At 46.3% G+C, this 16596-nt stretch overlaps 1 protein-coding gene across 3 annotated transcripts in view; it reads left to right on the top strand.

Moving 5' to 3' along the window:
• Positions 1-1845, top strand: part of SPTBN1 (spectrin beta, non-erythrocytic 1) — a 221542-nt gene extending 219697 nt beyond the window's left edge. For all 3 annotated transcript variants that reach the window (XM_068129086.2, XM_068129087.2, XM_068129088.2), the window contains exon 39: positions 463-1845. In XM_068129086.2, the coding sequence (XP_067985187.1) occupies positions 463-696 (234 nt within the window). In that variant the 3' untranslated portion in view covers positions 697-1845. The remainder of the gene's footprint in view (positions 1-462) is intronic.
• The last annotated feature ends 14751 nt before the right edge of the window (positions 1846-16596 follow it).

Raw genomic sequence — 16596 nt, 5'->3', positions numbered from 1 at the left:
CTTTTGTTGAAATTCTACGTACCAGGAGAGAGTAGATCGACTCCTGACGGACTCTTCCTATATAAACGTGCGGCTCCGAAGTAACATGGCAGCGTGTGCAAAGCGACTGAGAAACAGGTGTAGCGGCCGCTTCCGTGTTAGATTCGGCGCACACTCTTCACACATAAACGTGCGACTGAGAAAGACGTGTAGCGGCCACTTCCGTTTTGCAGAATTCAATCTTTTTTCAAAATGTGCGCCATGTACTGTTTAGATTTTGATGATTTGCGTGTTATATGATTCAACGGATGTTTATATGAATCTGTTTATATGAATCGTTTAAAATTTAAAAGCCTTCAATTTCTGATATTTTGCCTTTTCATTTGGGCTTCCCAATTGAAGCCCTGCCCGATGGGCGGGTACCGTTGCTAATGAAATCAATTTGATATTTCAATGAGCACAGCCACTTGCTTGTCCTTGCAGGATGAAATGACCAGTTGGATTCAGAGCATCGGCGGTGGTTCTAGCGAACGTTCCTCTAGCTCTCCAAGTAGCCAAAGTGGTCAAAGTGCAGTCCTACGTGCGAAGACTCTGCCTCTGGGACCGACTGGTAGCACTGCCCAATCAGTGGCATCTGGAGATGCCACGAGTCCAGGAAAGAAGGAAAAAGAGAAGGAAAAAGAAAAACGTTTCAGCAACATCTTTAAAAAGAAATAAGTAGAAATTCACATTTGCATGCTGTTTTTCTGTGTTGGCCCATGAAGTGGCTTTGGGTTTCGACTTTGTCCCCCCCCCCCTCCCCCTCGTCCATCCTCCTGCTCTCCCTCTCCCCTCCTCCCCCTTCCCCACATCCACCGCCCCCACATTTGTGCTTTTACGTCATGACACAGGGAAGGTACCAATATCTGTGTGGGTGATTGTAACTGTTTATTTTTTTATACTGGTTTGTGGGTGTGCAACTGGGTATCTGGGTAAGTTTAGTATGGGAACAAACATTGAAGAAAGGGGAGTGGAGAAACTTTACATGTGGGTGCCTAGAATGTGGGATGCTGTTCTGAGATCCGTTAATGCAGCTGCAATTTCCTCCTTTCTGTTGATTGGCTCTGGGGTTTTCTCCTGACTCGTAAATGCCACACGCTACTTGCTCAAGCCAAAATGAGATGTTTTAGGCTATTTTATTAGCATGTTTTATTGCTGTGCATTTTGTGCAGCGACTTCAAGAGATTTTTCCAATATTTAAACTGGATATAATAGCTTTTTGAGAAATCTGAATTTGTTTTTCTCGTTGTCCATTGGGTGGAGGAAATGGTAGGGGGGGGGGAGGGGTAAAGGGGTGCCATATACTCACTCCCATGAGTGGTAAAGCAACTTGGCAAATGAACCGTGAGGATGTCATTTGCACCATAGTGCTTTGAATTTGCATCATGATGCAAAGTGCATTGCCAATATACTAATGAAACCTGACAAACATTTTCTAGCTTTGTTTTCTGTTCGATTCATTCAAATCGGCGAGTTTGTTTTGAGAAAAAGCTGCTGGCATCGTATCGTGTACATGTATGAAACTTTGATGTTGACATTTGGAGCATAAATAAAAGCATCAAATAAATCATGGCTGAATTGAAACGAGCTGCATTCCTGATGAAGAGACGGCTCATTTTTATGACTGATATGTAGTTTAATTCTACAAGCCGAAACTGGAATTTTATGTAACTTGCTTCACCCTGTAAAGCACGATTTTTTGGGATTCCCAAATATCCTAGCTAGGCACGTATTGTTTATTGCACTTCGTGATTTTTTTTTTTTCACCTGTATCCGTTCATAGCATATGAAAATAAACTTGATTAAATAAATTGTCTATAAACACCATTGTTTTACGAGAGTTATTCATGTGTGCTACAAATACCTGACTGGGAAATTGTTGGGTTGAACATAAACATGACAGCCCCGTTTTGAGTAGAAAGGTGCTTTTTTGAGCTCGGTTGCATATTTGTGAAACTCAAGTTGAGGATGTTTTTTTACAATCAAATAAAAGAAAGAAAACAAAAAACATTACAGCTGTAAATATTTAGTATGAGCAGATAAGACCTGTTGTTTTGCGAACAGGAATACCAATCTTTGCTGATGACAAATCCTCTCTATCTTTTTGCTGATGACTCCACTCTCTGCCGCTCCATTCCTCATCCCTCAGATCGGCAGTCTGCAGCCTCCTCACTCTCTGCAGACCTGGACAAAATCACAGACTGGTCAAACAAGTGGAAAATGTCTTTCAATCCTGACAAATCTCACTGTCTCTCCGAATAGACCGTCTCTACAACCCTCTCATCTACTTGCTCAACAATCCTCTCCAAGAAGTTCTGTCACTCAAGCTTTTGGGTCTGACTATCTGCCATGATCTTTCCTGGGAAAACCGCATTTCCAATCTGGCCTCCAAAGCCAGTCGCCGACTGGGCATCCTCCGTCGTGCGAAGTCCTTCCTTGGCACACCTGAGCTCGTCACCACATACAAGGCTTTCATCCACAGCTCAATGGAATACTGCTCTCCCCTCTTGTCTGGTGCTCCTCCCTCACACCAAGTTCAGCTTCACGCTGTTGAAACCAAAGCTTTCAGAATCATTGGAATCTCCCGAGATGAAGCTGATTGAGGGCCTTTCACTCGCTCACCGCAGGCAGGTACGTGGTCTTTTTTGTCTTCTACCGACTCCTCACCGGCCTACCTCCCCCAGCTGTCTGTGCTGTCACCCAAATATTTTTTCAGGATGCGCAAGATCTGCCAGCAACCCACTTCTGGTGAAACTGCCAAAATTAAGACTCTCTTCTCACCTTCACTCTTTCATTCCTCTTTTTTTCCACTAAACTCCCACACTCTTCAATCCCACTCCTCCCTCCAGGTGTTCAAAACAGCTGTTCACCACCATCTCTTATCTTCCCCCATCCAAAACCTTGATCTTTTCTACCCCTGTTAAAACACCGCAAATTCCACCTCTTTCAATCTCCAACTTCTTTCCTGAAATTCCTAGTAGTGTTCATTTGCTTTGTACCATGTACCCCTCCCCCAGCCCTCTCCCTTCCACAGATCTACCGATGTCCCTGTTCTCTATTGTTGTGCTTGTGTGCTTAACTCTCTCTCCCCCTCTTGGGTTCCACTCCCTTTATTGTACACAAGCCTCGACTCTGTACAAAAAAAATTAAAAGAATCTTTGCATAACTGTGAAAACAAACAAACATCTCTTATCCATCTCTTATCTTCTTACCATCTCTTATCTTCCCCCATCCAAAACCTTGATCTTTTCTACCCCCGGTAATTCACCCCAGAGTCCTTGCAGTATTCATATGTTTTATACCTCTCCCACCTCCCCCCAAGTCCTCCCGATGTCCCTGCTCTCAAATGTTGTGTTTGTGTCCTTCCCCCTCTCTTCCCATCTTGTCTGCCGCTCCCCTTGTTTTTTGTGTTTTGTGTGTCGGTTTGACTTTTTGTGTGATTAATGTTAGCTCTTTCACGAGCCTCGATCTTGTATACAAAAACAACAACAACAACAAAAAAAAACATAAAACTTGTGGTTGTTTGTGTGTTCCTTCCATGTTATTACCCTTGCCATAGGAGAGGGTGTTGGGCTAGCGGCTAGGGTGCCGGCTTAGGATCCTAGGATCCTGGGTTCGAATCCCGGTCGATCGCTGAATTAACGCCAAGGGGGTTGACTCAGCCTGTCATCCTTCCGAGGTCGGCTAATTGAGTACCAGTTCACTGGTAATTCCCTGTTTGTCGTTAAAGGCGGCAAAAATGGTTGGCGTCAGGAAGGGCATCCGGCCGTAAAACATCGCTTCAAAAAGGGGACCAAAAAACAACAACAACCACGGTTCCCGAAAAAGGCCAACCCCCGCTTTGCGGGGAAAAATGGCCTCTAAAGGTGGTTATTTATATATATATATATCGGAGAGGGTATTGCATTTGAGTCCGTTTGTTTGTCCGCACAGAATAGATGATTTTCTCTGCAACCGTTGGTCCGATTGATAGGAAATTTTCACCGTAGGTGCAACTTCACCTGTAGAATTTTAAAATTATTATGACGTCATAGGTCACGTGGTATGGCCGCCATCTTGGAAAAAAACGAAAAACCTTGAACCTCAATCTGAAAGCGCTGCATATAAAAAATTGAGACATGGCTCATTGTAAAGAACTCTCCATCAGGAATAAAATGTTAATGTCATGAGTGCCTTCGTTATGACGTCATAATTCGACAAATACAACACTTATCCATCTGATCATTATTTTAAAAAATTCAGCAACTGTTGGTCTGATGGACACGAAATTTTCACCATAGGAGTGCCTCGTCCTTCAGAATATTTTAATGATAATCATGACGTCATAGGTTATGTTACAGGCGCCATCTTGGAAAAACCGAAAAATGTTGCACCTCTATATCTCCAAAACCGCTCTATGGAAAAAATTGAAACATGGCTCATTGTAAATAACTCCATATGGGGAATAGGTGTTAACGATGATGTAATTGGTGCCATAATTATGACGTCATAATTTGACAGGGACAACGCTTAGTCTGATCAGTTTGAAATTTATTGAGCATGATATATGCAACAATTATTTAGAGAATATAAATTTATGATGTCATCGCTCACGTGGTCTGGCAGCCATATTGGATCAAAAAAAAAGAAACGTTCAAAAACAGAAGAGTTGGCTCACACCATGTTGACTGCGCAGGATAAGTATTCTATGAATACCATCTAGTTTTACATGTTTTTATTGCTTCAATAAATATTCTTCTGATGCATGAACAAGTATTATTTTGATTACAGAGTGTCAGTGCTACTGAAGCAGTTTCTGGGCAAGGGTTACAGTGGGTGGTTTGCCTTTACCTTCCCAGAAGTTGTCAGGGCAGGCATTTGGAATTTGTTCATTGTGCCAGCGATAGCTCGCCTACTCTTCATGAAGGACACAGTGAGAGCTTTGACGTCCGCCAACTAATGCTGGCAGATGGGACACCAGTTTTACATCCATCCAAGGGACGGCACACGCACTGATGAAGCACCCTGTCTGTGAAACCCCGGGATTACAGTTTGTCTGGGCCGAGATTTTAACGCAGGCTAGGTAGATTAGAGGCGAGTGTGCATATCTCTCGGCGATCCTGCTTGCACTAAAGAAGTATTACTATACATAAATTTTTGTGCTCCTTCCGTGTCCTTCACACTATTCTAAATCGTTCCTGCTGTTACTGAATAATAGAAATAAGACCACTGGACTTGTAGCTTATCTGGGCCCTGGCCTAATGTAACCCAAATTTGGTAGCATTCTGATTGGTGGGTCTGGAAAAGAGGATTTTTTTTTTCTTTTTAAGAAATTCACGTGACTGCCATTTTGACACACTTCCGTTCACTTGACTGGAACGAGCTTTGCCAACCCCTTTACCAGTCAGGAGTGGAACCTTGCTGCCAAATTTTAAACGGATTGGCTCAGTTTGGCTGGAAAAGTCTAAAAAGGTGACTGACGGTGTATGATGACAATACCTTATCTGGAATTTCAATGTTACCGTTGGCACCACCACATGAACCTCCAAGTCGTGCTTAAAGGCATTGAACTGTTGATACTTGATTTATTTTGTTGGCGGTGATTGAATATTAATGGTCATTTTCTTTATTTCATGAGGCAGGTAGCAGCGTGACAGCTACGATAACCATGAGACAGCAAGCGACAAACAAGAGGAGAGAAACTGAAGACAATATTCAACATGGACTGGATGCAGGAACATGAAACCGTCCTGCGTCCAGACAAGACGGCAAAGGTCTGCAATCATATAAGGACTTTATCCGAAATGTAGCCGGTTTCAGAGAACTACATGCAATACCTGATGCTGCATGTTTTCCAGACCATGTAGATGTAAATGACCTGTTTATCAACTTGACAAATTGGCAACTCAAATGTAAGCTTAAATTTGCCAACACAAAGCTGCAAAGAACAAGAGACATGACAGAAAGAGGAACATTGGACAGTGTGGTGATGACACTGGACAAAGACGATAAAAACGCTTAACCCTTCCCGAGGAATCAAAAAGTATAAATATGTGCATTTGCTGTAAGAAAACAGAAGGGGTACGTCATAGGTGTACTACATTAGAGCTGGACACAGCTCAGAACAGGCCCCAAAAATGTAGGACACTGATTTGCTGGGCACTGTCGCAGGTGAGGACTTGGTTGCCATTTAGGCAAAATACCACAAGCATTGCATGGATGTGCTTGGAACTCGATACAGAAGTATGCAAATAGCTCAACTCGATATTGATTAGTTGAGTTTAGAACTCAATACTAATGCAACATCCCAGTTCAGTGGTAAAGGCAAAAAGGCAACCTGGAAGGCATGGAAAGCTTACTCGACAGACACAGAAGGATTCACCATTACCTACGTGACTGCTTTTGTTCCATAGGACATATCTCCAGCACTCAATGTGATTGAACGGTTTACTTGTACAATGTACGAAAACACGACCCCACATGTCAGTCAATGATCTTCGACAGCAGTTGTCCCAAGGAGAGTGAAGATTATGGAAAAACTTCCTCCAACTTGGAGCGCATTTCTCCAACATGTAAAGCGATGCTTGTACCAAGCAAGTGTTTGTAGAGGCAATCTGAAGCTCATCCTGAAGGCTTTGGGTGGACCACAGCGGACACCAGGTGGGGGCCTATATGAACAACTTTATCAGATGCTGCTGTTAGTTGTAGGGAACTGATCAAGTGCACCCACATGTTCAAAGAATTGCAAGTGCAATATGTATGTATATATACATGAGTATATGCATATACCTGTGTATGAATGAATGATTGAATATTTATATATATATATATATATATATTGTTACGGACTGCGGACAAGATGTTGTTTGGCCGAGCGGATGGCACCGCGGCCCTAACAGTTACCCCGACTAACCCGATTCCCGAACGTTGGCCGGATCGCGCCACAGGTATTCAATAGGGAAAAGACAAAGGCGACACGGATGTGAAGAAGAAGAAGAAGACAAAACGGTTGGAAATACTACTAAATTTATTCCTACTATTTACACGCTCAAAGTAACCAAGGAGAAGGAAGGATAATAAAATAATATACAGAAGAATCAGAGACACAGTGCAATTATTAGCTTACCTACAGTCTTAATTAAACCCAGGACAGAACAAACAAAAGACAGACTCACGTGGGGAATGATGATAGGAATGGCAGGAGGTGGATGGCTGGAGGGGGAGGAAGGTTCAGCTGGACCCGCAGCATGGTCGGGTCGGGGATTAGCAGCCGCCGCCCTTTCTCGATCGGCGCGTTTAACAGCCGCCGTTCCTCTTCCGATCGGCGCGTTTAGCAGCCGCCGTTCCTTCGCGGCCCTGCTCAAAAACTGCCGTCAAGGCCGCCAAGCTGCTGTGGCTGCTGCTGCTGTGGCTGAAGCTGCTGTGACTGAACTTGCGGTGGCTGGAGCTGCTCTTTTAGGGATCCCTTACTCAACTCTTCTCGTACTCAACTCAACTCTTCTCGTACTCAACTCAACTCTTCTCGTACTCAGTCCAACCCTTCTCGTACTCAGTCCAACCACACTTTGCACGTCTCTCGCTTGGTCCAACCACACCCTCGGCTCTTGCGTGCGCGCTTTTATAGCGCCTCAGGCGATCAAGCCGCCGGCCTTCAGGACACGCCCCTCGGTGAGCTCGCTTCGGCCCTGATTGGTGGGCACAGGCCCTCTGACTCCACCCTTGATGACGATGGGCGGGCACGCCCTTCTTCCCCGAGCTGAGCACATGCTTAATGGCGGCTATTGTAGTTGGCAATATAAGTTTTGGGAGTGGGAATGGGGAATGAAAGGGAATCTATCTTATTTCACTTGGTGCAATGGAGTGTCATCTTAATGGAAGACAAGGCCTTACCCTAATACACATAATAAGGAAATAAGCTACTGAACAGGGATATTATGGTGTCCTTCATGTATGCTTTATGGAACTAACTACGGGAACGCCCTTTGACCTTTATACAACACTGGAGTAAGGAGGGTGATATTTTACAACAATTTACACGACAACAACAACAAAAAAAAACATTCTCATATCCACAACTATATATATATATATATATATATTGTTACAGACGCGGCTTTAGATGTTATATTGACCGAGCGGTGGTGTATTTAACCGCGTCCGAACAGTTACTCCCCGATTAGAACCCGATTCCACCCGACGTTGACCAGATCGCCCCACAGATATTCAATCGGGAAACCTCTAAAGCGACCGAAAGAGAATGAAAAAGAAGAAGAAGAAGAATACGGAGGAAGAACAGATTTATTATACACACACAAGCAATGGATGGAAGAAGCAGTAACACAGCGAATCGTTAACTTACACTATTCATTTTTACTTAACCCCAAGACAACGAGCAGGACAGGACGTTCACACTTACACAGGGGATATTGCAGGCAGGTAGGGCTTGAGGTGGATTGCTTGAGAGGGAGGCAAAGTCGGAAGGCAGCAGCTTTCAATTCCTCGTGGTTTTGGCGGGAAAAGCCTCCGTCGCGTATCCGCTGCGGTAGACGTCACGTGCTGGTTCGGCACACCTGCTCCTCTTCTTGTGGTGGAGCCGTCTCCCTCCTTTCAGCGCGTCTCTCCAAAGCTGGTTTCCTTGCCGAGTACCTCTCCTCTTTGGCTTGGAGCGTTTCGCATCTCACCGCTCCTCTTGGTGCCGCCTCTTTGCTCATCTCCCAGGTCATCTCCCAAGTCATCTCCTAAAGCAGTCCCTTACAGTCGCTTTTATCACCTCAGGCTGAATCAAGCCGCCGGCTCCGAGGGCACGCCTACCGGGTCGCTCACCGCGGTGCTGATTGGCTGTTAGGGCTGGTTCACTCCTTCCCTCTTATGACGAGGTGGAGACACGCCTTTCTTCTCCGACTCAAAGCACATGGGCAATGGCGGCCTGCGGGATTGAAAACAACTCCCCTTTTGAAAGGAACTTTGGAGAGCGGAGATGTTTGGGGAAATTGGAAGGGCCTACGCTTATTTTGTTTGATACAATGCAAAGTCAATCTAGTGGGAAACACATATTTAGCCCACATGGAATAAGGAAATACACTATTTAAAAGATATATCGTGACCTGCGTGTAAGTTTCATGGAATTAACTAGGAGGACGGCTGCGACCATTATTTACATTAACAGGGTGTGACCATACTTTTGTAACGTTCACATTGTAACGTTTCCACATTCGTTACACTGCACCCTCCTTTCTTCAGGCCCGTCCTCGGGCCTACTAAACTTTAACTTAGTGTGACACGTAGGTGTAATTCCCTCTACAATTAACCTGACCCTGAGTGTGACAATCTTAAAACACAAATAAGTATGTCCCCCTATTGCATTGCACCCTGTCTAACAGACTCAAGCCCACAGCTAACCGAATTACGGAATTATTCTCAAACTATACATTTACGGTGGGGAGCATTATTTACAATGACGTGATTTCTTATTTACAACGCAACCCAGGACCTGTGTTTTTTTCTTTTTTTTCTTTTTAGGGAACAAGAAAAAGAAATTCCTGTTGGGAGGGAGGAGACAGCAAGCATTGCATCGATGCACCAGTACCAATACCACCAAAGCACCCAAAAGCACCAAAAGCACCACTCGGTGCGCAGTCACCATGGTTCATAATAAACACAACAAAACAACTGGTGGTGGTCTTCTCTTTCTCTGCTGGGCCGATGTTCTTCCCGACGTCTTCTGGCTTCATGCGGCCTAGTTGGAAATAATAAAAAGCACAACTTGTGTCCATTTTTATTTAGGGCCTCAGGGGCCAACTAAGGGTGGTCCACCTGTTTGGCATAGGTGCCACCTTACCGAGGTCCGCAAGCAAGATTCCCTGGCCACTATGGCCGGTCTCCAACAGAGGTGCCCTGCCCCAGAACCTGGGGTCCATCAAGTGGTACTTGGCCGCAGAACAGCGGTCCATAAAGTGGTACATCAACGCAATGCATGCTGGTTCTGGGAATCTCGGGCGCACAATGGCCACCTCACGCACGCTCCCCTCGGCACCCAATGGCGCACAGGTCATGTGGGAGACAAAAGAAAGACAATTGAGCGAGGGGTAAGGTCACAAGGGTACACGTCAATAAGGCAATGCAAGGCGAAATGCGTACGGAGGGCGAAGTGAGAAAGCTCGTCCCTACCGTACGTCACCCCCCTGTCACCTACCCTACCCTTGCCCTTGCCCTTACCCCATATGTACAAAATCTACACATTACCAATTCGTCACTACTGTCACGTCTTCCCCATATTTCCCCTATACCAAATTCGTCACCACAATCCCTCTACTTCAAAATTTGCCATCACCAATTCATCATCAATCCTCATAAGGAGGGAGAGATGGAATTACGCACAATGTCACACCCACGTCATGATGCGTCTCACAATCCAAACATTTGCATCATAAAAAATAATCAAAACATGGCATGGTGTGGAGTACCTGTCACCTCAGGTGAGTGGATGCAGATGGTGCGAGGAGATCCTTCATCCTAACTATCCTCTAAATGACTTTAACACACTTTACACTACACGGGGTCTCTCCCTGCCAATCCATTGGCCAACTTACACTATGGGTTCTAAAAACCAATTCCCATTGACCAAACTGTGGTGCCTCTCAATTTGGGGTCTCACTCCCCCGATTCATCTCCCGGTGCTCTCGCACAATTTCTGGGCTGCGACGTCTAGCTCTCCCAACAGGTCTACCCACCTGCACACCTCCACCACTGTAGTTGCCACCCGAGCTTACCTAGCTCCTCACCCTAACCTAACTAACTGGGGACAGCCCCTCTCCTGGCTCTGTCACCCCATGGTGCCCTCTGGCACTGGGCTACCCGGGTCCGTCCTCCGGATCCTCGGGCCCCATCCACAACAACTACTACCGGCTCACAGAGCCCACCTGCGGCCTCACCTGGCCGACATCCTCACAGTGGTGGAGTGCCCAAACCAACTACACACACTAACAGGCTACACGCCCAGCCATTTCCACAACACTAATGCACCCATCCACATACCATTCTGCCACCCGCACCACAGATGCCAATATCCAACCACAATTTACCTATACCCTCTACATAACACTAACACTACCCACCCCAGGTATCCGTGATGGGGGTCCACTCTTCCCCCATTCACACCTTCGCACCATCCACTCCACTCCACAATTTCCACCATTCTCACTCCACGACCATCCATTCCAATACTCCAGATATTCCACACTACCATTTATTCCACACAGCCACATACACCTGTTGTGGCACACCTGTGCCCTCACACCTGGTGCCACCTGCACCCTCCTTTCTTCCTGGACCATTTGGTCAACACAACACGCAATCATCATCACTCACCCATACACTGCCCCACACACCTGTTCAGTTGCACACCTGTGCAATCACACCTGTTCAATTCTCACCTGTTCAATCTTCACACACACGGCATCATCTCAGCTAACTACTCCCCTCTGAAACTTGCGCTTCCCAGTCGTCCCTTTAAACTATTGCGCTCCCACGTCATTATCATCCATACTAATCTACCTGCGTCCCCACTACAGGTATCAGTCACTAACTAACCTTAACGTTACCTACTGTCATCTTCGCTAGATCCCTATCAATATCCTAACCCACCCGGGCTAGTTTTCACTGCCATACACCCCATAATCTATAGCTCCTTTGCCCCACCTGTGAGGGATGGTGGATTTGCCATCCCACCACATCGGGGGTCTCTCACTATCAATTTTGTTCGTCCAGATTCCAACCAATTCAAAAATTTTCCATTTACTGCCAATTCTACTCACTTTTCTAAATTTCGTTTTAAATCACTATCACTATCACCATCACCCGTCTACTTATTACATCCTCTCGGTGCGCCAATTCACGTCTACAGCCCGGCTTCGTACAGCCGAGCAATGAACGCGGATTCTTTTGTGCCGGCGGCTGGATGCGTCCCGCATTCGGGGCAGGGGCGCGGGCTTACCCGGGCCGAGATTCCACGCACCACCTCGGCATGGAGCCATCCAATGTCCCGATCTCGACCTGCCGGCACGTCTCAACAAAACGTGGTCGCCATAACGACCCTTCCTATCCAGCTGCCCGCTCCGCCTAGTGGAGCTCGGACGCGGCCGTTCCAAGCGAGGCACAGCGTGGATCGCGTACGGCGGTTCTTTCGAAACCGCCGTGGTTCGGATCCCCGCTGGTCCTCGCGGCACGCGAAGCTGCCCGACGCGCACCGAGGGCCCGATTCGGCTATAAGTCGCCCTAACCGCTAAACCGGTTACCGTCGACGCTTCACCTGGACGCTTACATGCATACGCTACCCCTTTCTTGCTCATACATGCAGCCGTCTCCCTGCTCTTGGTCGTACCTTCCCTAACACACCTCGGTACACTCATTCCGCTCACCGACTTGGTCACACACCTGACCACCGAACACCTTGGCACACATTCGTCGCTCGCACACCTCACCAACACACCTCTTCGCGCCCCTTTCTCGGTCACCTCCTTTGTGACAATCACAGGTGTGCTCTCACCCGCACACCCAACCGCGTGCCTCACGACCAACTCAAGTGTGCATCCCCACACACGCTCTACCATTCCAGGTGTGCATCCTTCCATTCCAGGTGTACATCCTCGCTCACCTGCCACAACCAACTCACGCTCCGTGTTATTCTCACTACTTCCACCTCCATTCTCGGTCGCGCACTCACCCTTACTCTCGACAGCGCACTCTTTCCTCATGCACCTGTCCGTTACACACCTTTCTCGTGCACACTCTTCCGCACATTTTCCCGTTACACCCTCTGTAACACTCACCACAGGCATGCATTCTCCCTTACTCTTGACAGCATGCGCTTTCCCCATGCACCCGTCCGTTACACACCTTTCTCGCGCATCCTCTTGCGCACACTTTTTCGTTACTTCCTCCGTAACACTCACCACACCGCGCTTCCCTGTGCTCCCTCGCACACGCGCTTCGACCGACTCACTCTTGACGGCACACTCACTCCTCGGCGTGCACTTTTTCCTCACACACCCCATGGTCGGACATTCTCGCACACCTCTTTTTTCGCACACCAGACCTGTCGCACACTTCACCAACGGCCTCTCACGAACACCCGGATTGAAACCAATCCCCAAGCCGACTGAAGCTTTCCTCACATCATATACATTGCCACTCACCTCCGTACCTCGTCTCCGCACCTCCTTTGCCACCTGCAAACTCTTTATTTGGTTAGTGAGCATCACATTATGAGTTGAGCACCGACCTTGCACCAATTCCATTACCTCCTCCTGGATTTCTCTCTTAGTTTCTGTTCGTCTCTTCTTAATTTCACTCACCTCTTCTTCCACTTCCTCTAATTTTTGTTTAACCTCTTTTATTTCTCGGTGCGTCTCCTCAAGTTCGTCCTCTAAGGCTACCATGACCGTCTCTATGTGCATCCTCACCTGCCGGTCCTTTGTCTCCATTATCTCTGTCACCTCGTCCACCCTCATTGTCAGTTCCTCACGTACCATCTGACATTGCCTCTGCGTCGCTATTAATTAGTTTTTAATTTCTTTTTGTGTCGCCTTTAACCCTCCTAGTACTGCAGTGTTCCTTTGAACCTGCTCCACTAACTTCGTTTGTCCCTCCGTCAGCTGTTCCACCTCCTCCGTCAGATCTTCTATTCCCCCTTGTAACTTAGCCGTATTATTTCTCACCTCTTTCTCCATACGCTTCTCACCTCGCTTTACCTCCTCGCGTAGCCCCGAAAACTCCTCACTTACCCCTCGTCGTATTTCCTCCATCTCTTTTGTAGATGCCACCCTCATCTGTCCCAATTCATCCCTCTGAGCATCCAGTTTGGTTTCTACCCCGATTTTCACCTCCTCTATCTGCTCTCCCATTTGTTTGATTTCCCTGGCAGATTGTTCCCCTATTTCCCACAATTTGTCCTCCATCCTATTTTCTAACCCCATTAACCCATTTTTTCACCCCCTCTAGCTGATTCTCCTGGGCAGCCATTCTGTTTTCCACCCCCGTTAACCCATTCTTTACCTCTTTTATCCCGTTGTCTAACCCCTCAAAATTTTTGTCTAACTTCCCAAATTTCTTGTCTAACCCCTCAAAATTATTGTCTAACTTCCCAAATTTCTTGTCTAACTCCTCACCGGTACCCCTCGCTTCGTCCCTCATTACCCCCATTTGGTTTCCCATTACCCCCATTTGGCCCTCCAATCGCTCACCCTGAGCATCCATCCGGTTCCCCATTTGTCCCATTTTGGCTTCTCGCCTGTCCATAAGGGCCCCCATTTTTCTGCTTTCCATTTTCTCACTATCGTTTTTTTTCTGCATTTCCACCATGAATTGGGTCATGAAGGCTTGCATTTGGGTCGCGCTCATTGGTTCCGCGGCCGTGGCCCCCTCAACCTCGTGCGCGAGAGCGCCATTTTGTGCGTCTGAAACCTCCGCAACCACATTGCCATTTTTCTCCTCCTCCCTTTCCTCCACATACATTTCCCCGAGGTCCTGGGTCGATTCCACCCTGTCTATCTCTCCCACCGACATCCGATCGCCTTGATTGTCCATGGCGCAATCTCAAAATTCGGGTTTTGCTTTATAAAACAAAATAAATTTCGGCAGCTTGTAATTTTGAGCGCGTTAAGCGCGCTTCGGGTCCGATTTCGGGTCCGATCTCCCTCCTCGACACCAATTGTTACTCTAATAGTACAATTGGTGTTCCAAAATTTGGGCCTCACAAATTTAGTCCCAGGTCCGAATCCAACTCCTCGACACCAATTGTTACAGACGCGGCTTTAGATGTTATATTGACCGAGCGGTGGTGTATTTAACCGCGTCCGAACAGTTACTCCCCGATTAGAACCCGATTCCACCCGACGTTGACCAGATCGCCCCACAGATATACAATCGGGAAACCTCTAAAGCGACCGAAAGAGAATGAAAAAGAAGAAGAAGAAGAATACGGAGGAAGAACAGATTTATTATACACACACAAGCAATGGATGGAAGAAGCAGTAACACAGCGAATCGTTAACTTACACTATTCATTTTTACTTAACCCCAAGACAACGAGCAGGACAGGACGTTCACACTTACACAGGGGATATTGCAGGCAGGTAGGGCTTGAGGTGGATTGCTTGAGAGGGAGGCAAAGTCGGAAGGCAGCAGCTTTCAATTCCTCGCGGTTTTGGCGGGAAAACCCTCCGTCGCGTATCCGCTGCGGTAGACGTCACGCGCTGGTTCGGCACACCTGCTCCTCTTCTTGTGGTGGAGCCGTCTCCCTCCTTTCAGCGCGTCTCTCCAAAGCTGGTTTCCTTGCCGAGTACCTCTCCTCTTTGGCTTGGAGCGTTTCGCATCTCACCGCTCCTCTTGGTGCCGCCTCTTTGCTCATCTCCCAGGTCATCTCCCAAGTCATCTCCTAAAGCAGTCCCTTACAGTCGCTTTTATCACCTCGGGCAGAATCAAGCCGCCGGCTCCGAGGGCACGCCTACCGGGTCGCTCACCGCGGTGCTGATTGGCTGTTAGGGCTGGTTCACTCCTTCCCTCTTATGACGAGGTGGAGACACGCCTTTCTTCTCCGACTCAAAGCACATGGGCAATGGCGGCCTGCGGGATTGAAAACAACTCCCCTTTTGAAAGGAACTTTGGAGAGCGGAGATGTTTGGGGAAATTGGAAGGGCCTACGCTTATTTTGTTTGATACAATGCAAAGTCAATCTAGTGGGAAACACATATTTAGCCTACATGGAATAAGGAAATACACTATTTAAAAGATATATCGTGACCTGCGTGTAAGTTTCATGGAATTAACTAGGAGGACGGCTGCGACCATTATTTACATTAACAGGGTGTGACCATACTTTTGTAACGTTCACATTGTAACGTTTCCACATTCGTTACAATATATATATATATATATATATATATATATATATACTGTATGTATATATATATATATATATATATATATATATATATATATATATATATATATATATATATACACAAAGAATTAAGTTAAGCACCCCTACACAACGAATTAAGGTAAGCACCCCCTAATATATATTCTTTGTGTATATGTATACATTGGCATATATTCTAAGGTATGTGAGATCAAATAATGATTGGTATGACATTAGCAATTATCCATTGATGAAATTGAGTGATCAAAGTGAAAAAAAGTGATTGGTTGAGTCAGTGATCCGATCACGTGGGTCCTACACACGTTATTGACGCAAAGATCGCTAGAGGTCTTCTCAGAACAATGACTGTACGTTAGAAAACATAAACGTCATCCACACTGTCCGTGATGGACCTATAGCTCCATACTTAAATTGAGGTGAAAATATGCCTAAAATTCCCAAAAATTTTCACCTTAAATTATTCAGAATAAAATATTGAAAACGGCATGATTGTTATGTTTTTATGTGACCATAATATCACTTCTCCAGAAAATATAGCAATATCATGGGTATATTACACTGTTTTGACGACAACAAACTTGTAATGTGCGAGGTTGTAAAAAAACGGGGGGGGTGCTTAACTTAATTCTTTGTGTATATATATATATATATATATATATATA

The sequence above is a fragment of the Myxine glutinosa genome, chromosome 9, assembly GCF_964187855.1.
Source record: "Myxine glutinosa chromosome 9, kmMyxGlut1.1, whole genome shotgun sequence".
Classification (NCBI taxonomy): Eukaryota; Metazoa; Chordata; class Myxini; order Myxiniformes; family Myxinidae; genus Myxine; species Myxine glutinosa.
This window is presented reverse-complemented; position numbering and strand designations above follow the sequence as displayed.